We start from the raw sequence: 26163 nt of genomic DNA, 5'->3' as shown, positions 1-26163 counted from the left end.
GTCCTCAACCTTGACCTCCCTACGGTGACCCTAAAAACTCCTCACTGAGGTGCTCCAAACATCGTCCACTTAGTTGGAGCCCCTGCTATCATTTAATAGCACCCTCACTGACGTCTTACTGGGCACTTGGTCGCGGCCAGCCACAGGGGCCCCTGTGGATAAGAACATCGACAGGCATCATCGCCCAGTGCCTGGTGACCCTGACTTTCAGACCACTCATCCTTCGCCCGAGAGCCTGGTCATCCAAGCTTTGACGTCCCAGAGTGCTTTTCCCACGGCCCCGTCGGATTAGGACTCTAAGAAGCTGGAGCAAATCGGCAAGCGGTTGTTCTCTTCGGCCAGCTTAGGGCTGCGGATGGTGAACACCGCAGGCCTATTGGGCCGCTATTCCCACACGGTGTGGGATATAGTTGCACAGGTGTTGCATCATTGTCCTGAAGAGACCCCAACTGTGCTGTCCCAAGCTGTTGCCGAGGGTAAAGATGTGGCTAAGTTCGCCATTCGGTGTAGTTTGGACACCGCAGACTCACTAGGAAGAGCAATTTATACTACTGTGGCGCTTCATCACCACGCCTGGTTGAGGTCTACTGCGTTCTCGCCAGATGTCCAGAGCTCACTCATGGACATGCCCTTTGATGGCACTCGAGTGTTTGGCAATAAAGCCGACAGTGCACTGGAGCGTTTTAAGGACTCCTGGGCCACGGCCAAGTCCTTAGGTCTTTCCACGAAAAGCCCAGCCACTCCTGGTTTTCGTTCCTTTCGTTGCAACGGAAGGGGCACCCAGGCACGTTCCTTCAGCAAGCCTGTGCAGAACCAGACTCAGCGCGGGCGTGGTTTCCGCAGGGGTGGGTCTGGGAATCCGGGTGGGGGTCAGTCTACCTCCGCCCCCGCTGCTTCTTCTCTTTCAGCAGTGGGGAGAGCCATGGTTAGATCTATTCACCATCGACGAGAACGTGCAATGTCATAGGTTCTGCGCGTTGGGAATTTCCAAGGCGACACTCTCTAGGCAACGCTTTTCGTCACAAGTGAAGTTGCGGTGTATTGTACACCTTTCCGCCTATACTACTTCTGCTCAGAGTGCTGAAGAAGATTCGGCATGACCAGGCCCAAGTCATCCTTGTGGCTCTGGATTGGGCTCGAAGATACTGGTATCCCGAGCTACTCAGCATGGCCATCGATCCCCCGATCCGACTTCCTCTAAGGGAGGATCTTCTGTCGCAGCAGGAGGGGACGGTCCTCCACCTGAACCTGTCCAGCCTCTACCTCCATGCGTGGAAATTGAGCGGAGACGGTTGACAGCTTTCGATCTACCTCCCGAAGTCTGTGATGTCATTCTTACAGCCAGGCATCCCTCCACTAAGACGGTATATGCCTGCAGGTGGAACACATTTTTGACATGGTGCACAGCAAAGGCTGTGGATCCCCTCTCTGCCCCTCTTTCTGAGGCCCTTCTGTTCCTTCTATCCATGGCCCAGCAGGGCTCTGCTCTGGGCACTACCAAAGGTTATCTCTCGGCCATCTTTTTGTCGTTCTACGGCTTCAAGATCAGCCTTCTCTTTTTAAGTCCCCGGTTGTTAATCGTTTCCTGAAAGGCATTATGCACACATTTCCTCAGGTGCCGTTCATAATGCCTCAATCGGACTTAAATCTTGTCTTGACATATCTGATGTGCGCTCCTTTCGAGCCCCTTCATAACTGTCCTTTGCGTCTTCTCACTCTAAAGACGGCTTTCCTGTTAGCTAACACCTCTGCCAGAAGAGTGAGTGAGCTCCAGGCTCTTTCTTCTAAACCTCCTTTCCTTTATGTTCATCCGGACAAGGTGGTTCTGAGGACCCAAAAACAACAAAAACCCCTGCTCTAGGAAAATAGCAATAAAGTCTCAGTGATTCTTGGTTGTGATAACAATATTGAAAAGTGCACATCGATAACGTTTCAAAGTCAATAGATAGCGGTATGCCACGAGAGAAATTTCAATGAAGTAGAATCCTTGTTATGGAAAACAATTTATTGTTCCTCTTGATCTGGCCAACACGTGTTTCATCGCAGGGAAACAAACTGCGAATCTTCAGGGCCTCTTGAGAGAAAAAAAGCAGGAAGTGATGATGATGTGGCCAACGCCCGGGGGGGCGAAAATGTGGATATGCGATTAAAACGCGTAGTAGGATAGTTCCTTATATCGGTCATAAGGAGGCAATGACCGGGAGGAGAAGTGATTGAAGCTGTGACGCTTGGATTAAGAATGCCAGGCGGGTACACCTCCTGTGGTTCCCGGTGCCGTTTTTCGAAGCCGTTGATGCGTCAAGCATCGGAGGCAATGTGCCACTGAAGAGAGGTCAGTTCTGCTGAATCCACAGATGGGCTGGCAGAGCACCTTTAGGCCCACTTAGAAAGGTCCAGGAATGGGATGGCACCACTTGGGAGGGCTGGACTCACGGACGAGCCCAGATGCTGGATATAAGGTGGTTGGAAGCCTGTTCTATCCCTGAGACTTCTGATCAGGAGAACAGCCAACTAGCCCTTGGAGTCACTCTGGGGTTTTGGTTTAAGAGTTGCAGGTGCAGTCCTTCTCAACCAGGCAAGAGGGCATCAGGTCAGCACAGTGGGGCAGCAGTTCTTCTGGGCAGCAGTTGAGCAGAATGGCAGTCCTTTCAGCAACACATCGGTCTTTCTTCCTGGCAGAGTCCACAGGTCCGTAAGTGTACTGAAGATTTTGATCTAAAGGTCCAGTATTTATAACTGGTGATCACTTTGAAGTAGAGGAAGATTGCAGAGGTTTCACCCCCCTTGGATATCAGGCATTCCCTTCCTCCCTGCCCTGACCCCAACTTGTCTGGGTCACAAAAAGCAGTGTCCAGCCATTTGTGAATGTACTTTGGCAGATAATTTGTGATGTGCAAGTGTAGGATTTGAAATTCCTTCCTCGTCAATTCAAGGTGGCCCATCCTCCCAGTACCAATCTTCCCGTTGCTTCACTGAATGGGAACAATACACAAAGATCAACGGCCAGCTTCACCTAGTCATGTGACCCAGGATCAGGCTGCAGGCACCAAATGTTAAGAACAAGAAAATGACAACTTTCGAAAAGTGGCATTTTCAGAATAGTGACTTAAAATCTGACTTTACTGTAAAAAAGGGCTTTTAATGAGGATTCTTTAGACACCAAATTCGGATTGTGAACTTGCTTTCAATTGGAAGTGATTAAGAACTTTTATTTTATTGATTTTCAGATATGAAACAACAAAACATGCTGTGCAAAGAGTCTCAAATGCAGATTAAGGTATTCCCTACTTAAGTATTGCTCCATCTCTCAAAGATAACCTTGTACAGGACAAAAAAGGAACTGAAAAATGCATCATTGGGAACCTAATCTAGCATGATCCAAGTCATCTAGCCAGTTTCACAGAAAGAGGTACATCAATGTCGCACTCAGCTGTCACAGCGGTTGTAGAATATTATACACATTACGCAGATGTCATAGCCCACCCTCCAAGCTATCATCCGAGCATGAATCCCTCTCATCATTACATTTGTTGAGAAGGAGCCCCCACATCAAAATCTCCTCTGCTGCCCCCTCATCACTTTGCTCATCCAAAGGGATGCCAGTGGAAATATGGTTCCCAACCATCCAATGGCCACTCGCCATTTAGCCAGGAGGACTGCAAGCTGGGTGAGTTTATTTGGAATTTTTTGTCCCCAGGATCTTGTCACTACTCCCAAAAGGCAGACCACCAGACTAAGAGGGACCACTACACCAGTAGCCTCCTCGAGCCTAGGCACCACCTCTCCAGAACCCCTTAACCCTGGCGCAGCTCCAGGCCACATCAAAAAGGTGGCGCATCACAGACATTTTGCCATCCCAGAGTGTTCTATTCAGTTAAATGCAGTGCAGTAAGTTAAAATTGAATCTTTTTTTGAAAGATACTGCAATAACCAATCTGCGTGCATGCGCCCAGTCCTCATTTAGAAAGGCTCCTCCAGCTCCCTATCTCATGCCCATCATGCTGCATAGGGTGTATTCAACATGTCCCCTGAGCGCTTTTTAGAATAAGGTTATCAGATGTCGACTTCCCCCTCTCTCATGGGGACAAACCACCCAGCATCTGGGATGGCAGTGGCGCTGCTGAAAAGCCATGCCACACATTCCTTGCCATATTTTACAACCTGCTGTAGTGAAGGAAGTGGCACGGGCCCATTCTGAAAGCCTCCTGCGCATCCTGAAAGGTGAAGAAGACCTCATTCGATATAGGTCTCCTTCAACTTGACAGCCCCGTCCCTCTATTGTTCCATAGACCTATTTGCCTCAATCGCCCGAAATGGTGCAAGATCCCAAAGCTGCAAACCTCTGACGAAGCGAGCTCTACGAAGTTCCTTCCCAGCTAATGTTTCCCAGAGAACAGCTGTATGCCGCACTAAGTATGGGACTTGGTACTACGACCTACCACTGCGCATTAACAGGCACGACAAAGTGTCATCCCTGAGCAGCTCCTAGAACAAACTTTTCTCCCAATAGCCAGGTTACGCCAGCCACCTCATAGTGCGCTGTAGGTGTGCAGCTAAGTAAATAAATTGCATGTGTGTGAGGGCTAGTCCCCCATCATCCATATCTCTTTTAAGACCGAAAGGACCACCCTCCTGCGGTACCCTGTCTATATCAATGAAACTAGTAAGCTGTCTAATTTGCAAAAAAACTGTTGCCTGAGCGGGAACAAAAAAGTATGGACTAGGTAGTGGCACCCTAGAAGGAATAACATCTTGACTACTGCTGCCTTGTCCATTACTGACAGGGGGAACCTCTTCCAGAACCATATCGCGCCCTCTAGTCCTGATATGACTCTGTCTATATTCAAATGCTTGTGCGCTACCTCTGTTTGTGTATGCCAAGATACCGGAACCCTTCTGTTTCACAACAGAGTCCCAGAACGGGGAGTTGGTCAGCCTGTGTCCCCACCAACCCCACAAGGGAAAATAACAGTGGCTTTCTGACATTTATTCAGAGACCGGAAACCTCAACAAATTAAGCCAATTACCTCATCAAATCAGCACAGATATGCTGGGGGAGTGAACATATATCAGTGCACTATCCGCATATAAGGAGATATAATGCTTAGAGCCACCCACTGAAATCGTTCATGGCCCCAGTTCCCTGCACAACAGTAAAGGAAGTGGCTCAATTGTGAGAGCAAAAAGAAGTGTTGGGTCCCCTTACTGATGGGCCAAGCCTCCGAAAGTTCACCCCCTACCAAGGGCCAGTGTAGAGTAGCCGCACCTACCTACAAATGATGGGCCCAAATCCCTTTCCCCTCAGCACGTACATCAGGTAAGGCCACTCAACAGTGTCAAAAGCTTTTTTCTAAATATAGGGAGACTAGGGACAACTTCCGATCATCATCCATCTTTTCATGCAGCACTTGTGTGAGCCTACATAGATTAAATGCGGTACTACAGGCTGGCATAAAGCCACTTTGATCCTCATGCACCAGTCCCCCTGATTACCCCTCCCAGCCTTGTTGCCAAAAGCTTGCACATTATTTTAAGCATAGTGAGTGGCCGATGTTTGGATGGATCTGTAGGATCAGCCCCAGATTTTAGCATTAGGCACCCAACCCACTCACCTAGAGTGGGTGGATGGATCCCGTTTAGGTTATGTGGATGACGTCCCTGCCAAGGGGCCTTACATCTATTGAGGGCTCCAAAAGCCTCACTCAAGTTCTCCAGGGAAAGATCCTCATTCAACTCAGGCACACACTCTGGTGCCAGACGAGGCAACCCTCCTCCTCCGATAAGAAATTCCTCCATATCCCCCGCTGGGCCCACAGAGCCGGCGTGGTACACCACCTTGAAATGCTCCACAACAATTCACAGGATGTCTCCCCGGCTGGTCACCACAGGGCTATCTGGGGAGCAGACATGCAATACGGGGGGCTTCCTGTTACCTCTATAGGATCCATGCCAGGAGCTGACCAGACCTGTCCCTTTACCAATGTAAGCCCTGGCGATATGACCTGAGTGTATACTTTTCTAGGGTGTCCCAGAGCCTCTGCACCTCCCACTGAGCCTACATCGCCTCTGCACAAGCTTTCGCCGAGGATGTCTCCAACCCATGCAGGTCTGCTAGGTGCCGCTCCCCTACCCTAAGATCCGTCTCCAACTGTCTTGGTATGCCAAAGGTTGTCCTGTACATGCCTTTCTCATAACCACCATTAGAGCCTCCCAGTCTGTAGATCTGGAGACTGCAGTTCCCCATTTCTCAGTGAAATTCAATATCAATGAGGGACGTCGCCAAGCCAACCTGACCGGCTGCATCTGTCAGGAAGTTCAGGAAGGATGCGGCAACTCCGCTCTTCGGTGGTAACCATACCCCACCTCAATCTGCGCACATCCACATTGGGCGCGTAATTCCGGTGTGCCCTGAAGCATGAGGTAATGCCCCTCTACATCCGCCTTACTGTAGGTCTGTGGAAACATGACCCCCGGTGCTATCCAGATGACCACCCCCTTTGCATATGAAGACTAAATAGCTGAGAAAAATTGCCTCCAACACTTCTTGCCCAGTTTCTGAGGCTCTCCACCTGTGAGCTGGGTTTCCTGTAAGCAAACTATCTGCACCTTGTGTGGCCTAAGGAATGAGTGTCCTCTATACCTCTTGGAGTATTCCTTCAGACCTCTGACATTCCACGTTAAAGCATGTGTACATTCAGCCTTGATCAACGCAAAGCCAAACTTGAGAGATCGATCTCCCTCCCAGCACTCAGTCAATCCAAGATTTCCAGCCAATGAAACTAAGGACTGGGTACCTCATGTGCAATGGAACCTGAAATCCTCATTCTGCATCAAAGGGATTACGAAACATTGCAAGACGCACAAACCGGCCCACCTCGGATAAACAGAAAATCAGCAGCAAATACTGCATATCCATCAAAATCCCTGCCATCAGAACCCACAGCCTAAACCCATGACTCACAACCATTGCCTATCACTAACCATGGGGAGACACCAGGAATCTCTACACAATGTAGTGCCTTATCAGGGCCACAGCAGAAACCAGCCCAACATATGATCAACATAACAATGGGAGATAGCCCCACGTGCACCCCATACATGCAGCATCTACAGCCCCTCAGAAAAAGGCAAGGAGAGAGGGGGAAGAGAAGCAGGAGCAAGGTAACATGATACTATGCAGTGTCACAATCTGGCAGCTGAGTCGCCCAACTCAAATGCAGCCCACCGGGCAGGCAAGTCCCCCCTCAACCCCCAATTGAAGCATGTTGTCATGGGAAGCAACTGCCATGGTACCTTCCCCTTGAATGGCAATCCTCGTTGGTCTCTTCCCACTGGGTGCCGAAGTCTCTCAAGACTCAGACTCTCCCCATGTCCTCCAACTCTAAATGCCAGCACCGGCCCACCAGGAGGCCATGCTCTCCCATGGGACCGTATCTCATATCTGCAGACACCTCCAGGCATAATCTTGAGAGTAAAAAAAATGGGACTTGCCCCTGGATAAAACCCACAATCATGCTAGATTTAGTAGCATCTATCGGAGACTTATTAATTGTAGTTTAGTCTTAACCTTCAGAAAGCTTTTCCGGGTCCCTTGTATTCTGGTTAGATGGAAATCATGTGGTTCTCAAAATGGGCAGTATCCGTCTACCGGGATGCGAGGAGGATGCAGTCTCGGTCTTTATCGCTCAGGATATGGGCTATAATAACCCATGGCGCCACCAATGCCTGATGCCCCCTCTTTATTACAAAATGAAGGGATAGTCCACTCTGCTTCAATGTTTAACGGATCCATCATTCCACAAAGTTTTCAGTAGCTCCGCCCTTAGCTCATACTGGGAACCCCAGAAGACACATATTATTGTGGCGGGATCTTCCCTCAGCGTCTTCCACCCAAACCTCCAGGGCTCCATTATTGGGGGTAAAGTGGCTGCCTGCTTCCGTGGTCTGGCCACCTCAGATTGGAGTTCACCAATAGATCCTGCAGTGACCCCCACCTTGTCAGACACTTTCTTAAGATCCATTTGGAGCGGGTTCAACTCTAGTTCATAGTCTCAATCTTTCCCTCGAGAGCCATTGGAGAGCCCTGGATAACAGCAAGAAGTTCCGCTCTTGAGGGCTTCACAATGGACAGCCCTGGTTCGCAACCCCCCTTGGCAGCTTGTCAGGTCTGCCGCTGTGAGAATGACATCTGTGTGGTATACTGCTCCATAGTGTTGGCCTGAGGGGCCGGCTTCTTGTTCCTCCCCATGGTGAAAGCCAGAGGGGTCCAAAGATTCCACTGCTCCCACACTGAGGACAACCGCGTTGCCACCACCAGCAATCCGAGGCATCCTCCATGCACAGCACTGCCCCTCACCAGAGTCCCTCCAGGCCCAAGCCCTCCCTCAAGCACTTAAGGCCCGGGCCCATCAGCTAATCAGTTCAGAACAAGTGTCCACATATTGTTCCTCAGTATGTGATTTGACCCCAGTGGCTGAATCACAGTCCGTCCACACCAGCAGCCACTAGGTAGGGGATGCAATGGAGGAGGTCATCCCAGGCCTTGCAGCATGCGGCCGCTCGCTATGGTGCCAATGAAATTCCCCCGGGGCCAGTATCGCTGAACAGTCTAATCATGGGAAAAAAATGCAGACAGTCCATGCCCCATGAGTTTGTACACACAGGAAGTTAGGTGCTGGGCCCCGCAGGTTCAGGGAAGAGGGGCAAACCCATAACCATGCAGCAAATTGCAGACCGTTCATGCCCCAGAAGTCTGTTGCCACATAAAGTCGGGCTCTGGGCCCCTGCAGATCCAGGAAGGAGTGGTGAAGCCCAGTACCACTCGGCCCCTCTGGCTCCAGCCGCCCTCCCACAGTGCCTGACAAGAGGAATGGGACCCCAGCATCATGGGCCCAGAGTACCAGCCGTCCAGCCAGACCCACACAAAACAGCAAAGGCTACCAAGAGGGCTCCCAGAGACAGATGATTCACTGCAAGCAAGCAGGTCCAGGCAAAGCGGGAGGAGCCTGCAGCCTCACTCCCATAGCTTCAGTGTGAAGAAATCCCTCAGAGCCAGGTCAGTGGAGGACGCCCAGGCTGCGGCAGCCTAGCAGGCCCCAACATATCTTATAGGGCCAATCCAGCCGCGATTGTAGCGTCCAAACTCGTCACAGCCCAGAGGGATCCACTCCCATGTTGCCAGCCTTGTCACCGAGTCAGGATTACTCTGCGGCGAGCAGCGTCCGCCAGTCAGCCCCGCTCGAGGGATGTCAAGTGGGCTGCCGATGCCATCTTGACCCAAACAGGCCTCATCCGTGGCACCTAGGCTCACCGCAGGCCGTGACAGTCTCTGCCTACTTGTAAGCCTCTCTCCCACCCATTCTCACACCTAAGGAGCAGGAACACTTAGGGTCCGTCTGCGCTGACCGTTCAATCGTCGATCGGCGATTACACCATGTAAGGCAGTAATTTGCAGGATCTTGCTGGGGCCGACTGGGAGCCTCTCAGAGGATTGTCCTGTCGGCCACCTTGTGTGGCTATGTCCCCCTTAATTGGAAGTCATCACTTATTAAATGTAATAAGGTAACCCAATGCTTTACTATTGGAGAAGTATGCCTTGCAGTATTGAAAAACAAATGTAGTAGATTTTTACTACCAGGACATGTAAACCTTAAAAGTAAATTCAGTGCACCCTGCCCTCTGGGCAGTTCAGGGCTTACCTTAGGAGTGACTTATGTGCTTCTAAAGGGAAGGTTTGGGCCTGTCAAAAAGTTTATCTTGTCCGGTAGAAATGGCAGTTTAAAACTGCACACATGCTGCAATGGCAGACTTGAGACATGTTTAAAGGGCAACTTATGTGGGTGGTACAATGTGTGCTGCTTTCTCATTAGTAGTATTTAATTTACAGGTCCTGTGTACATGTAGTACCACTTTATTTACAGGCCCTGTGTACTAGGGAAGTATTAGGGAATTAAATGTGCCGACTGGCTGTAATCCAATGTCATGATGTTTTGAGGAGAGCATACAATCCCTGGTTGGTAAAATGTGGAGATTCTTAAAAGCCAACGACCGACAAAAACGGGTTTAGAAAACAGGAGGTTGGAGGCAAAACATTTGGAGATGAGCCTGCAGTAAGGGTCACGTTCAACAGGAGGGCTATGCCCTACTCTTTTATTTCCACACCACTACACCTTCCACCATACCCCTAGTGACTGACAGTGGTTCAGCTCACTGTTTTGTTGCAAGAAGTTCGAGCCGTTTTGGTCAAAGGGGCTACCGAGAGGGAGCGCGCACCAGAAGCAGCTAGATGGTGGTGTTGGACATGCAGGGTGTTTATTTTCATATACCTATCCTGCAGGTCCTTCAACGCAACCTGTTTGTGTTGAGACAGGAACACTTCCATTTCTCTGTGTTCCCCTGGTGCTGTCTCATTGTTGCCTCTCAGGTGTTTGCGAAAGTAATGACAGTGGTGGCAGCACACCATCAGATTTAAGGGTTGCCAGGCTTCCCCTACCCAACAATGAGCAGTTGAAGGCAGCCTCACTCCATGCAGCCATCAGCCACCTCCAGGCAACAGCAACCTCCAGTCACCTTTGGAGTTTGCTGTCATGGTGCCAAAATGACACCTGACTCTTTCTCAGGTGTTCACTTTCATTAGAGCCATTTTGAGCACGGTAGCTTTTCATGAGGAAGAGAATCTAGGACATTCAGGCTATGAACCAGATCTCTCAACCTTGGTGCTGGATTTCAGTGAGGTAGACTCTGAGGCTTCTGGGACCGGGGACCTCCTGCATCCTGCTTTAGAACAAGCGCTAGGTGGCATATGTTGGCTCTACAGTGGGATCTAAAGTCTCAGTGGTGACATGGTTTTCAAGGCATCATGCTCAAGGGATACTTGCTCATACCATGTTATTTTTTAGCTATGGATTAGCATTTGGTATTTCCTTAGCACAAGGCAAGCATAAAAAGCAGGAATTGGATCTTTGTGAGGTAAAAAATAAATATGGTATGACTTGCTGGGGAAATGTTTAGTTGCTAGTTGAAGAGTTTTTCACCCATTATATTGGTTTGTGCCTTCAAATACCCGTTTCATGGTCATTCTTCTTCAGAATGACATTGAAACATAAGAGTCTAGAAGCAGCTATCCTCAAAGAAATGACTCCCTAACTGACCCCCCCCCCCCAGAGACCGTTGAGATTGGAGCTTGTTAAAAGCACTGTGACCTACTAAAATGGCTACTGCCTAAAAGAAGTCTAGGAGGCTGGCTTACTATTTGGTGCACTCTTATATAAGTGAAGCACCTTGCACTAATCCAGACAACCCTTATGGTAGTTTTAGTGGTCTTAGACAACCTTAGAAAGTTCACTAAGTGGTAGCTGTGGAGAAAACCTTCAGGCTTAGTCCAGAAGGAGTGCTAAGCAGCCTGTTTTACCAGATCTAATCATGTAGTGCAGTTTAAACCAAAAAGGACCACACAGTCTAGTTAAAAAATATATATTTATTGCACAACACCCATTAACAAATTGGCATATCTCCTACCCAGAGAGATCAACACAAACACAAGAATATTTACATTGCAAGAGGTAATTAAACACAATACATACGGTTCTCCAGGGGGAAACCAAACCATACACTAAGAAAGTAGAAGGCTGTCGTCACCGAAGTCGGGACTTGGACCGGGAGACTCAAAAGAGCTGGGGGTACACAAGGAACCACCTGAGGTAAGTACCCAGAAACCCCATAGAGGCTGTGTGCAGAGTGGAAAAACAGCTGTGTATCCACCAGAAGTCACTTGTAAAGTCGCAGTTGCAGATTTGAAGAAGGACCCTTCCTAGTGCATCCTGAAGAAACCCCATAGAATACCCATTCGTGGATACCCCAAGAACCAGGACACTACAGCAGGGAAGCAAGGTGCATAGGTGTGAAGTGATGTCGGAAACCGTCATAGACCACAATAGAGGATTTCAGTAAAGATGCCACTGGCGAAGACTGTCCAAGAGTCCTGTGCAACCCAAGTGTGGATTCTTAAAGAAGAGAACCTGCAAGCAGAGGGAACAGAGTATATGCTGCTCGGAGGTGACCAGGAGGCACGGAAGAGCAATGCCCACTGATAACGGAAGATGCATGCAGCTGTGAAGACCAAGCGATGCTGAGGAAGACAGGACTTGTTCACGAGCTGTTCCATGTCGGAAGTCGAGAACCAGGGGTCGGTTTCCGGTGGGAGCACCAACAAACCTTGGCAGCAGCAACAGACGTGGAAAAATATGAAGGAGCAACGTTGAGACCAGCAAGGTCAAAGGGACTCACCAAGTGCCAGAGAGTCAGAGCAGGCCCCTAGCAAGCAGCGTAACCCACTGAAGCAGGACCCACAGGCCAAAGAAACAGGAGTGGCAAGAAGACCATGAGCAGCTCACCAAAGAAGGTGGCACGCTGTGGAGAGGATTCTGTAAGGATGCTGATCTTGGCTGGAAGAGATGCTGGCGGCTGGAGCTTCTTGTAGCCCGAAGATCTCTGGAGTGCAGAACTAACAAGCCTTGGCAACGGCAAGTCAATGTTGTGCACAGGGGTTCTGTTCCAGCAGTTCTGACGAGTGATACTGCCCTTAAACTTGCTGAGAGGACAGGCCAGGCCTAGAGGTAGTTGCAGAATCACCTCCTGTGTTGCTGAGCCTTTCAAAGCCTGTGGGACGTCAGGAGCAGCAGGACCCGTCAGCTTCTTTTTTGGTGCCTGCAGATGCAGGAGAGTTACTACACTCCAGACCTTGATGCCCACAGGTCTGTTGAAGATCATGGAAGAAGCGCAGACACAGATGACGAAGAAGACTTGCAGAACAGCGAGACCAGGAGCAGCAGGAGTCTTCTTTTGTGCAGTCTCGGTTCCACACAAAGTCCAAGTGTCCAGACAGTCTGAGTGACGTCGTTTCAGGCTTTAGGCTAGTCCCACAACACATTTGAGGACCCACCAACAAATAAGCCCTTTTATACCCTAGAAAAGAGGTTAGGACGACGCAGGTTTCCCTCTCAGAGGAGGGGCTAGACAGAGGGAAGGATACTCCCATGTTCTTTGTCCGGTTCCACACCAAAGTCGGAGCCAAGGGCTCCCTGAAGTGATTCCAACTGGAGTATGCAAGGAGGGCACCACATGTGCCCTTCAAAGCAGTCGGGTGGCGCTTGCAAGTGCCTCCACCCCAGCCCAATACACTAAGTCCTGTCTGCGAGATGGTCACACCTGCCTGTGACAGGAAACCTTCCCTCTGCTCGAGCTCTGCTCAGCAGCAGGAGGGCAGAATTGTGTCTGGGATCAGAAGCAGCATTAGCTTGGAGGCAGACCCACGAAGGCTGTCAGCGGGAGTACTGGGGGCTTCCTGGAGGAGCCCCCAGTCATTGGAATCATATCTCGGTGTTGGGGTATGATTCCAACATGTTTGATACCCAATATGCCCAGGTTAGGCACAGCCACTACATAATTAGCCATCGCGTAGTGACGCATGGCCACAATATGCATCAAAATGGAGAATCGACTTAAAATCTAGCACCCTGCCTACAGGAAACGTATATCTGTCATAAGGGGTGCTAGCACCAACTTAAACAGCCTGTAATGGCAGGCCTGTAGTCACAGTGTGAGTGTGTTGGGCCAATGCATGCTGCAGCCCATGGGAGACCCCTGATGTGCCTATGCCCTTGATACCTTAGTACCATACACTAGGGACTTAAAAGGGTACACCAGTAGCTAGTTGTGGAGGCACCAAAGTACATACTATTCCAAATTTAGGGAGGAAACACAGTGGCTGGGGTCCTGATTAGCAGGATCCCAGCCAGACTAGTCAAAAAACACACTGGCACCAGCAAAAAGTGGCTGTTACCATGAAAGCAGATCCTACTTTCATACAAGAAGCCTGTGGTGCTTTTGGAGTGCACTGATCCTGAAGTGCTGTTTGTCCTGCTGCTTCTTTCCTGTTGACATAAGGGTGTTGAACAGAACGTAGCATGTGCCGTAGATTGTGTGGTGTGGGTTTGGTCCTGCAGCTGTTCATCAAATGATCAGTGCTTGAGAGACTGAACTAAATATTTACAACTTGAGTCTCTTCCTAAACCTTTCCTACACCTTGGACCAGTGTGACGGAGCTCAGTAGCTTCTGTGATGGATTTGTTCTGACACCTCCCATCAACTTTCTACGTTCATTATCACCAAATATTGGACTGGCCTGCACCCGGCTAGAGAATTTTAACGCAGGCTCACCAACAGTGTGAGGTGACACTGCTTTAACCAATTACCCATTCCTGTTTTAAAAGCTAAATAGAGGCACCATTTATTCTGTTGTATCTTTTGATCAATAATTTCTCTTAATCCTCCAATTCTGTTTTGCTGAATAATCTTGTTAATAGTGTTGAACATAAACCTGGTTTGGACGTCTCTATTCATTCTTTTGATTGTACTATTGTGTAGAATGTGACAGATGCCACACACCGTTTCCTTAGATTGTGGTCTACTGGCTCAAGCCACATTAACAAAGCCAGCCAAAGATCCCTTCTGAAAGAGCCAGTTTGTCTTTGCAGAGCCTACAGTCGGGCACAATACAGGCCGCTTTCTGACAGTGATAATTATGAGTCTGTTGTAACTTCATAGATAACTAGCTAGGGAGGGCATTTTATGTTCGCTTATTTGTTCATAATCAGAGCATGTCTGTGACTCCTTCCTTTGCTCAGCATGCTAAGAAACCTGGTGGTGCTTTTGTAGGCTTGGTAGGCTTGTTATAATAAAAATTGGCCTCCGCCTCTTCTTCAATAACTCCTTTCATCACTGATGCTGTTGCACACATCCCACATTTGTGTACACCCTTCTTGAAGACCAGCTATGTGTCCAGCTGCTTACACATACATTGTGGTAACCATGGGACCAGAGTTATTAACCCCCTTCGTTGCTGCAGTCTCAAAGCTGTGTCTGGCTCAGATATATTTCTAATTTGATGGACACATAAAGAGATTGCTTAACCTCTCTGCCATAGCTTAAATATGGCCTGCCTATAAGTGAGAAATGGATGTCCTTAATAAGCTTGCTCTCTTTTGCAGCCCCTTGATGTTCTAGGAGTGGAGAGAAGTGTGTGTTTTCCATATGCTAAATGTGTGTGATCTGAGTCACAGTGGAATATGGGTGAGGAGAAACCAGGAACTCCTGCACGCAGTACTTACCTGTGGGGACTAGAGACGCAAATTGAACTAGACCTGGGAAAGGATGTTACAATGTTACTTGTGAAGGTATATGTCCTAATCAAGTTTATCTGAAAGAAACAGGTTAGTGTTAGATTCCTTACCTTAGAATATCCCCAGGCGTCAGACTGGATCTGGAAAGTTTTGTGTAGCAGTACCCCCCGCGCGTCGTGATGACGTCGTCGGAGTACTTAGATGCCGCCCTCGCGCTCTGACGTCAGTTCTTCTTTTTTCCGCACAGATCCAGGAAGAGCAGTACTCCTAGTCATTTTTTGACAACATTTTTTGATCCTTTTGATCGATTCTCGATCGACCTTCGACTTGCGGTGCCGACAGGTATGCTTGGGTTTAAACCTTGTGAGGACTGTCACCGCTTGATGTCGGTGACCGACCCCCGCCGTCGGTGTCTTTACTGCCTCGGGCCGACCACGATGACAAGTCGTGCCCCGACTCCTGGGCCTTGACCTCGAAGGCTAGGCGGGAGCGGTCCCGTAAGCGGCTCGAGCTTCGGCAGTCGGCCCGCGCCGCTCAAGGTCCCGGTCGAGGAGGAGGTCGAGGGACCGATCACGGGCCATAGTCATCGCCGCTCGATGAGTCACCACCACTCGTCGGGCTCCAAGTCCTCAGGTAAGTCAAGGCACTTGGAAAAAAAGTCGAAGAGGCGACATCGCTCTTCCGACTCCCCCCTCCCCCTCCGACGCTCGAGCGATGCGGCCGGGGGTTCAGGCGACACCGCCCACGCGGCTCCGCCGGAGCCGCAAGTGCCGGGTCCAGCTCCACACCCGCCGTTCCCTGGGCTGCACGAGACGCCGGAGGAGATTTGTGACTTCCTCATGGCCATGAGGACTCACTTCCCTCCATCGGGCCCTGTCGAGGCCCCTATGGGCCCCGCGGGTCCGTCTGGGAGCCCTAGCGGGCTGGCGGCTCCGGCCCCGGCGCCGTCGGGTGCTTCAGCCACGGCGCTGTCGGCGACTTGAGTCCCAAAGCCGCAGGGCTCCGTAGTATCCAGGCCTGGATCCGTGGCGTCGCCAGTCAATCTTACGACCCCTCCGCTGGCGCCGTCACCATTGGTGTCGCTCACCACGCCGTCTCCGGGCGTCGTCCCCGGTCCGGGTCCGGCGTCGGACCGGCGCAGCTCGGCACTGCCTAAGACGCCAATGGGTGAACAATTTGCCTATTACCCGACTCCATCATTTTTCCCTGATTATCAGGAGATAGATTGTAGGAGAGTAGGGTCTGCAATTCTATGGTCACCCCCGATTTTTGCTTTTTGCTTCACTGGTTTACGACTTTCCCTGGCGTTGGGCCTGCTAATCAGACCCACAGCCTAGCTGTTCTATCTCTAAATTGACAAGCATGTACCTTAGGTGCTTTTACCAATTGGTACTGGGCCACCTTATCAGTCCCTGTACAGTGTACCCTAGGTACCCAGGGCCTACCAGGGGCTGCAGCATGTATTATGCCACCCCTGGCTGGCCATCCAAATCTGACACAACTGGCTGCACGACAGCTGGGGCACGGTGGTGTAATCACCCTTTGCTTTAGATATAGTATTCCTATATCTAACCCTAAAATGGACACATATATTCCTATCAGTCACTCCTATGGCAGGCCTTATCAATCCTGAAGGCAGAGTGCTTGGAATTATGTGAGATGGTGCTCTGGCATGAGCTGAGCCCGTTTGCAGCTTGCGGAACCAAGTCCTAATAGCTGTTCCGTGATAACGCTATACCATATACTCTTAAGTGCATTATGAACCTCGCGGTCAAATGCTAACTTTGGTATAGCATTATCAAAACATGTCGAGTAGGTGTCATACGAATTGGAATACTAACCCCTCGCCAATTCTGGCGACGGGGTTAGCATTCCACCCTTCTAGAGAGACACGACATGTATGTAACTGTGAACCCCGGTTAAAGTTAACTCGAGCCTCAGCAATACAAAATGGATGCTGCCACCACAGACACAAGTCTGACCTCCTGCTGCTGGGAGTCCTTCCAGCGAGGGAGGCTTGGACAAAGGGTTTCCTGCCTTGGGAGGTGCTAGCACCACCCCAGACAGGATTTTGTGTATTAGGTAAGACAGGGCTCAAAGGAATGAGACATGCCTGGGGCACACAAGGTGCCCTGTGCATACACCGGTCAGAACCTGTTCTTGGGGCACTCCAGCCCCAGAGCTGGCGCAAGACCGGACAAAGGAAAGGGGCTGTAACCACCCCCCTTCCTGGTCCCACCCAGAGGAGGGACCTAGTCGTAGTGCAGCCCCCTTTAGCTGAATAAAGGTAGGAGCTGGTCCCATTCCAAATCAGATTAATCTTGACAACTTCCACGGAAAAACTCTTGACCTTCGACCTCCTGAATATCAGAAGACTGAAGAATCTCCCCTATGGTCAGGGAGTGACCATCCTGCTTTGCGGGCACCATCAAACTCCTGTGCGGTTTGCTGCAAAGTTCTTCCATCCCGGAATCCGACGACCCAGCTCGACAAGACCCGGACCTCCAGACCTCTCTGACCTCTACCCACATCCACAGCACAGCTGGGACCCGTGGGTGCGACGAGCAACGTGGAGACGGCCATCTTGAGAAACCTGCACAGCGCTTCCAGCACGACCGCCGAGGGATCCTTGAGTAAGTGCTTTGGGGTCTGAGAAGCCCCACACCGACGCAGCTCCTGCACCAAAGACAAGCCCCCCAGCATCCACGAGATCTGCGTGGGGAACTTTTGCCTGGTTGCTGCTTTTCCTGTTGTCTGGTCACTTGCCGGCTGGCTTGTGACCTCTGAGACGACGATCCGAAGAATCCAACACCGCTGGTCTGGTCCCCCAGACTGGCCCTTGCTTCCTTGTAAAAGAGGAGCACCCCGGACCCTCCTGGTCCCCACCAGACGCCATCTTTGTTCCACCACGTGGCTTGAATTGGCCAAGGCCTGTTGTCCAGATCGACGATCCGACACCACCAACAGCAGCAGACTACGTGGGACAGCTCGTGCCTCCAGCCTGGTCGTGAAGAGCAGCTCCTGGTCCGCGCAGCTACAGAGAGAAGCGACCCTTCCTTCACCTGACTGCGGCGACAGCATCTGGTTCCCTCCTGGTTCCAGCACCGTCACTGGCTAGTGACCGAGACTCTGTCCCCTTCCCTTTCAGGACTTCTTCTTCCTAGTTCCATCCTTGGAACCAGCGGACTCCTCCATCTGGCTGCCTGCCAGCAACTCCTTGTTTCAGGCATCACCGGGATCAACGCAGCAAACCCGACGCAACTTCAGCCCTATGCACCCGCAGCCTGTGGGTTAGGTAACTAAAGCTTCTAGGTGCTGAAGTCTGTGTACACTAGTGTCCAGGTCCACTGTTGTTTTCCCTCCATCCAGCCGGGTTCGTCCGGAATCCGTAACTTTCTAAACTGTAAGATCCATAGACGTTGATACGCATCCCGCGTGAGAGTTCCCACTCTGCACGTGAGCCCCGTGGGCCTCCTGCTCCTTACTTACCTAGTTTGTAGCGTAGTCCCAGCTGTCCTCCATCCTCTGGATCTCCTTACAGTACTTTCTTTCCTTGCATTCCATTGTTTTGAGTATATGGTTTGTCGTGCCCCTAAGGCGCACTTGTAAATATTGTGCGAACTCGTATTTCCTTTTGAGTATTGTCATGTGCTTAGCCCTCTGACCTCATAAAGAGTTCAGAGGTGTATGTTAGTTAATAAATATCTGTTTATTTTCATAACAACCTGTGTGGTATCCTTTCACTTGGTATTCAAGGGGTTATATGTGGTAAAACAGCTGGCTTCACATGCCATTCAGAGTTTAGCCTAAAGACTGCTTTTGTCCACGCTACTAGGATAGCTGGTCTATAAGGTTGACTTACAACCAATCACCATAAGGGTTGTTTGGACTGATACAAGGTGATCACTAGAACTAGTGAGCATCATATATCAGGCCAACTTCTCACATAGAGGACCAGGGGGACTTGGAGGGGTCTGAGGACCCTCTGGCACTGCAGTGCCAGTTGAGCCAGGACTGGGCAGACGAGCTGGGGGAGGCCAGTGGTCTGGACACTTCGCCCGACACTGGATTTGTCTCCCCTCCTACCGTGGAGGGGGCTGCTTACAGCATGGTGTTGACTAGGGCAGCCAAAGCCTTGGCTCTTGAGCTCCCTGTCACGGCCGTGAGGACTCACCTCCTCACTGAGGTGCTCAAACTGCAGGCAAGCTCCTCGAAGCCTCTAAGCCGTTTAACGAAGCCCTCACTGACGTTCTGGTGGGCACCTGGTCCAATCCGTCTACAGGCCTTCCTGTAGATCAGAACGTGGCCCGACGCTACCGCCTGGCTCCGGGCGACCCCAGCATCCTGTCCGTTCACCCCACCCCCAGACAGCCTGGTGATCCAGGCCACTACATCCCAAACCGCATTCCTGACCGGTCTCCCAGATCGGGAATCCAAAAGGTACTATCAGTTTGGCAAGAAACTGTTCTCCTCCCTAAGTTTGGGGCTGCGGTCTGTCAACACCGTCTGCCTTTTGGGCCGTTACACCCACTCTCTGTGAGATACGGTTGCGGAAGTGCTGCCGCAGTGCCCGGAGGAGGCCCGGGCAAGCTCACCCAAGCCCTAGAGGAAGGGCAGGACGCTGCACACTACTCCATACGTTGTTGACTCAATACCACGGACTCGCTGGGTAGGGCGATTGCAACAACAGTGGCGGTTCGCTGTCACGCCTGGCTGAGGTCCGCCAACTTTTCAGGGGATGTCCAAGCCACACTCATGGACATGCCCTTTGATGGCAGTTGCCTCTTTGGCGACAAAGCGGACAGTCCGCTGGAGCGTTTCAAGTACTCGAGGGCTACGGCCAAGTCCTTGGGCCTAGGCCAATGCCAGCAACCCCTTTTGTGGCCAAGGAAGGGGCGCCCCCACACGTCCAGCTAGCCACGGGCCGCAGAGCCAACCTCAACGCGGTCGCAGACGTGGTAACCGCCGTGGCGGTGCCAGGGGACAACGGTGAGGTCAGCCCACTTCCGCCCCTGCAGCATCTCCCTAAAAATCTTCCTAGTCCGAGCTTTCAGGCTCATTTGACGCCAGTGGGGGGCAGGGTTCGCCATCACCTCCTTCACTGGCGTACCATCACATAGGACAGGTGGGTGCTGCAAATCGTCCTAAAGGGCTATTCCCTCCCTTTCAAGCCGACCCCTCCAGGCATGCCACTGCAGTGCCACCGCATGTCCGGGGATCACTTGCAACTTCTGCAGGAGGAAGTTATGGCCCTCTTGGCCAAGGGTGCATTCGAGCGCGTTCCTGGGCCAGAAGTAGGACATGGTTGCTACTCTCACTACTTTCTGGTACCCAAGAAGGGCAAAGGAGGCCTATGCCCTATCTTCGACCTCGGGAGCGTCAACGGCTTCCTCAGGAAGGAGAAGTTCAAGATGCTGACTCTAGCTCAGGTCCTTGCTGCCCTAGCGTTGGACTTGCAGGACGCCTATTTCCATATTCCCGTCCTGCCAGCCCACCGGCGTTACCTGCCGTTCACGGTAGGCCACGAGCATTTTCAGTTTACCGTGCTCCCCTTCGGCCTCACCAGCGCCCCTCGGGTGTTCACGAAAGTGATGGCAGTGGTCGCTGCTCATCTGCACAGATCGGGGGTCTCAGTTTTACCCTATCTCGGCGACTGGTTGTTGAAGGCGGGCTCGCCCCAGGCAGTCGTCGGCCACCTCCAGACTACGGCCGACCTCCTGCACCTGCTGGGGTTCTCCATCAATGTGCGGAAGTCACACATGTGCCCCTCTCAGAAGCTCCTCTTCATTGGAGCAGTTCTAGACTCTGCGCAGTTTCGGGTTTATCCTCCCGAACAGCGGGTTCGGGATATTCAGGCTCTAATTCCGATCTTTCATCCTTTATCCCGAGTCTCGGTCAGGTTGAAGCTGTGGCTTCTCAGGCTGATGGCCTCCTGCATCCTTCTGGTGCATCATGCCAGTTGGCGGATGCGGGCTCTGCAGTAGGACCTGAAGTTTCAGTGGGCCCAGCATCAGGGCAACCGTTCCGATCACGTCCGGATCTTGGAGGGCACTGCAGGACAGTTGCAGTGGTGGCTCACGGACCGCGATTGGGTCAGCGGCAGATCCCTCTCCCTACCCCAACCGGAGCACGTAGTAGTGACAGATGCGTCCCTCCTGGGTTGGGGTGCCCATATGGGAGAGGCGGAGATCAGAGGCCACTGGTCTCCAGCGGAGTCCCTGCTCCACATCAACCTTCTGGAGCTCCGGGCGATCCGGCTTGCACTGAAAGCATTCCTTCCCTCTGTCCGGGGAAGTGTAGTGCAGGTGTTCACGGACAACACCACTGCCATGTTGTACTGTAACAAACAGGGCGGGTGGGGTTGTGGATCCTTTGTCAGGAGGCTCTGCGCCTCTGGCAATGGCTGAAACACCAGGGCGTCACCCGGGTGGTTCAACACCTGGCAGTTTCCCTGAACGCCAGGACGGACGAACTCAGCCGCCGGTGCATGATGGATCACGAATGGCGTCTGCACTCGGACATGGCGCAAGGCCTCTTTTAGCAGTGGGGAGAGCCTTGGTTAGATCTATTCGCCACCGAAGAGAATGCGCTATGTCATCAGTTCTGCTCGTTGGAATTTCCAAGGCGCGCTCGCTTGGAGACGCTTTTCATCGCGAGTGGAGCTGCAGTCTGTTGTACGCCCTTTCCGCCTATACCACTTTTGCCCAGAGTGCTGAAGAAGCGTCGGCGAGACCAGGCCCAAGTTATCCTTGTGTCTCCGGACTGGGCATGAAGATACTGGTATCCCGAGCTACTCAGCATGTCAGTCGATCCCCCGATTCGTCTGCCTCTTCAGGAGGACCTTCTGTCGCAGCAGCAGGGGACGGTCCTCCACCTGAACCTGTCCAGTCTCCACCTACATGCGTGGAGATTGAGCGGCGGCAGTTGAGGCCATTTGACTTGCCTCCTGAAGTCTGTGATGTGATTCTGGCAGGCAGGCGTCCCTCCACGAAATCGGTATACGCCTGCAGGTTGAACAAATTTGTTGCATGGTGCACAGCAAAGGCTGTGGATCCTCTCTATGCCCCCCTTTCAGAGGTTCTCCTCTTTCTTCTTTCTCTTGCCCAGCAGGGCTCTGCTCTGGGCACTGTCAAAGGCTACCTCTCTGCCATTTCCGCCTACTTGAGCAACCAGACCAGCGGTGCAGATTTCAAGGTTAGTCGTCTTGGAGGACACTAGCCAGCCGGCAAGTGACCAGACAACGCGTCGAGCAGCAATCAAGCAAAAGGGCCCCACGCAGATCTCGTGGATGCTGGAGGGCTGATCTTCTGTGCAGGAGCTGCTCGGGGCTGGGGCTTCTCAATCCCCAAAGCATTTCGTCGAGGATACCTCAGAAGTCGTGCTGGAAGCGAAGTGCAGTTTCTCCAAGATGGCCGGTCCCACATGTCTCGTCGCACCCAAGGATCTCAGCTGTGCTGCAGATGTAGGTAGAGGTCGGAGAGGTCTGGGAATCCGGGTCTCGTCGGGCTCTGAAGTCTGGATCCTCGAGGGAAGACGACAAAGTGAAGCCGCTGGACGCTTGATGGTGCCTGCTTGTGCAGGGTGGACACTCCTTGCCCACAAGGGAGATTTCTTCAGTCTTCTGTGGAGCAGAACGTCGAAGTCCAGAGTTTCTTCTTGTAAAATCAATTCAGGATAATCTAACTTGGAATGGGACCAGCTCCTACCTTTATTCTGCTAAAGGGGGCTGTACAATCACTAGGTCCCTCCTATGGGTGGGACCAGGAAGGGGGGTGGTTACACCCCTTTTCCTTTGTCCCGTTTCGCGCCAGAGCTGGGGCTGGAGTGCCCCAGCAACTGGTTTGAACCGGTGTATGCACAGAGGCCCCTTGTGTGCCCCAGGCATGTCTCATTCCTTTCAGGCCTAACCTACCTAATACACAAAATCCTGTCTGGGTGGTGCTAGCACCTCCCAAGGCAGGAAACCCTTTGTCCAAGCCTCCCTCGCTGGAAGGACTCCCAGCAGCAGGAGGCCAGACTTGTGTCTGTGGTGGCAGCATCCATTTTGTATTGCTGAGGCTCGAGTTAACTTTAACCGGGGTTCACAGTTACATACATGTCGTGTCTCTCTAGAAGGGTGGAATGCTAACCCCGTCGCCAGAATTGGCGAGAGGTTAGTATTCCAATTCGTATGACACCTACTCGACATGTTTTGATAATGCTATACCAAAGTTAGCAATAACCGCGAGGTTCATAATGCACTTAAGAGTATATGGTATAGCGTTATCACGGAACAGCTATTAGGACTTGGTTCCGAAAGCTGCAGACAGGCCCAGCTCATGCTAGAGCACTATCTCACATACTTCCAAGCACTCTGACTCCAGGATTGTTAAGGCCTGCCATAGGAGTGACTTATAGGAGGATATGTGTCCATTTTAGGTTTAGAGATGGGTATACTATATCTAAAGCAAAGGGTGATTACACCACCTTGCCCCAGCTGATTGATCAGCCAGTTGTGTCAGATTTGGATAGCCAGCCAGGGGTGGCATAATACATGCTGCAGCTCCTGGTAGGCCTTGGGTTCACTTATGCCCTGGGTACCTATGGTACACTGTACAAGGACTTACAAGAGTGACCCAATACCAATTCGATATTTACCTAAGATACATGGAGTCCATTTTAACAGAGAGAGCAGGAAGCCTGTGGTCCTGATTAGCAGGATCCCAGGCCAACTATGTTGAAAACCAGCTAAACACTAGGCAAAAAGTTGGAGGTAACCATAGTCAGATATCCACCTTCCTACATTGTGCATCAAGGTCGGTTATTCCTTGGCGAAAAACGAGCCTCCTGTTGAGCTCAGAGCCTATTCCACTCGGGCCACTGCGGCTTCTACTGCCCTGGGTCGGGGAGTCCCCTTGTAGGACATCTGTCAGGCAGCTACGTGGGCCTTGCTGCACACGTTCGCTAAAAACTACTGCCTGGACAGCCAGGTCCGGAGAGATGGCTTTTTCGGCCGTTCCGTTCTTCAGGACTTTCTGGTGTGATCTTGGTTCGCAGACCCACCACAGGGGTTGGTATTGCTAGGGTATCTATTCTAAGGTAAGGAATCTAACACTAGCCTGTTTCTTTCAGTTGCACAAGTTACTTACCTTCGGTAACGATATATCTGTAAGAAACAGTAGTTAGTGTTCGATTCCTTACCGTCCCACCCATCCTCCCCGTTCTGTGAACCGATATCCGGGGTTAAGGTTCTCCCTTTCAGGGCCCTAGTTGCATGGCATCAGTGTCGGTCTCTGGCATGGCTCTGCGTTCCTGGCGCGGAAAGCTATGTACAAGAACTGACGTCCACGTGCAAGGGCGTGTCTAAGTACTCTGACGACGTCATCCCGGTGATCACGCCGCCGCCGACGGACGCGGAACCGCAGACGACACCTAACGACCCGCAGGGGTACTGCAACGCAAAACTTTCCGGATCCAGTCTGACGCCTGGGGATATTCTAAGGTAAGGAATCTAACACTAACTACTGTTTCTTACAGTTTTACCGTTACCGAAGGTAAGTAACTTGTGCATTTAGGTGCGAGCAGACGTGTGAAGGTATATGTCCTACTCAAGTTTATTTAGGTGCGAGCAGACGTGTGAAGGTGTATATCATAATCAAATTTATTTAGGTTGAGCAGACGTATGAAGGTGTATATCCTAATCAAATTTATTTAGGTGCGAGCAGACGTGTGAAGGTGTATGGCCTAATCAAGTTTATTTAGATGTGAGCAGACGTTTGAAGGTATATGTCCTAATCAAGTTTATTTAGGTTCGGACAGACGTGTGAAGGTATATGTCCTAATAAAGTTTATTTAGATGCGAGCAGACGTGTGAAGGTATATGTCCTAATCTAGTTTATTTAGGTGTGAGCAGACATGTGAAGCTATATGTCCTAATCTAGTTTATTTAGGTGCGAGCAGACGTGTGTAAGTGTATGGCCTATTAAAGTTTATTTATTTGCAAACAAATGACTCTGAATTATTTTGTATACGGTTATATTCCTTTAAGTTTTTTTTGTAGCATGCATTAAGGCTGAGCGCATTGGTGTTCAGAATGCTTGGTGATCTCTATGTGAGCCAATGTTATGGATATTTGTTTAGTATAAACCTAGTTCATATGTAGCCAAGCTTAAAACAGCAGTCCTGGGAGATGAAGATTGTTTATAGAGACAAAATCTTTGTGATTAGTGGTACCTATATTGAAGAAAGATGGTGTCTGCTGAAGAGACGAGTCACTTGTTGTATATTCACGTCGTGTAGCACATAAAGTTTAAATACGTTTTATGCTCTTACTTCTCCTTTTTAACCACTCATAGGCTGGACATGTTAAAAATAAGCTGTAAAACCGCTGGCTGATAAAATCCCATGGGATGAGTTACCTTTGGGAATAAAATCTTTGAAGTAAGGTCAGAGTTTTAACTTACTTTGAAAGTAATGACTAGCTGTGGAAGATGAGCAGTACCATGACGTATTTCATGGTGCAGGTGTAGTGTACTACAGTAGCTTGCACTGGTGATGGTTAGTGTAACTGTTCAGATTCCACTGGGCCATAATCAGTAAGTCAGTGATAAACAGGGGGAATCTAATGGAATTTGAGTTTTTGCTCAAGTTTAGACTCCTCATTTATGAATTCATTCCCGCAACAAAACTGGTCTTGAAGCATTCTCCGTGTGTGTCAAGAAAAAGGCAGCATTTCTCCTAGGCTTGCACTGTGAACAATATAGCTGAATCCCCTAGAACACCACAGTGTTTATGGTTGGCTATTAAAGTAAAATACAGGTTAAATTAAAAAATATATGTTATAAGTATTGTACATTCTAATTGTTTTTCAGAGAAAAGAACTGACAAGTCGGCCGTATCTGGGGCTATTCGCCTACAGATAAACGTGGAGATAAAGGGAGAGGAAAAGGTGGCCCCCTACCATATCCAGTACACCTGCCTTCATGAGGTAAGATAGTAGTCCTCC

General features: G+C 50.7%; 1 protein-coding gene across 4 annotated transcripts in view; it reads left to right on the top strand.

Moving 5' to 3' along the window:
- Positions 1-26163, top strand: part of UNC13B (unc-13 homolog B) — a 3024149-nt gene that overhangs the window by 1975290 nt on the left and 1022696 nt on the right. For all 4 annotated transcript variants that reach the window (XM_086960243.1, XM_086960242.1, XM_086960241.1 and 1 more), the window contains one exon: positions 26030-26145. In XM_086960243.1, coding sequence (XP_086816369.1) covers positions 26030-26145 — 116 coding nt within the window. The remainder of the gene's footprint in view (positions 1-26029; positions 26146-26163) is intronic.

Source organism: Lissotriton vulgaris, chromosome 3_1 (genome assembly GCF_964263255.1).
Source record: "Lissotriton vulgaris chromosome 3_1, aLisVul1.2, whole genome shotgun sequence".
Lineage (NCBI taxonomy): Eukaryota > Metazoa > Chordata > Amphibia > Caudata > Salamandridae > Lissotriton > Lissotriton vulgaris.
The sequence above is the reverse complement of the archived record's forward strand: the minus strand, read 5'-3'. Positions and strand labels throughout refer to the sequence as shown.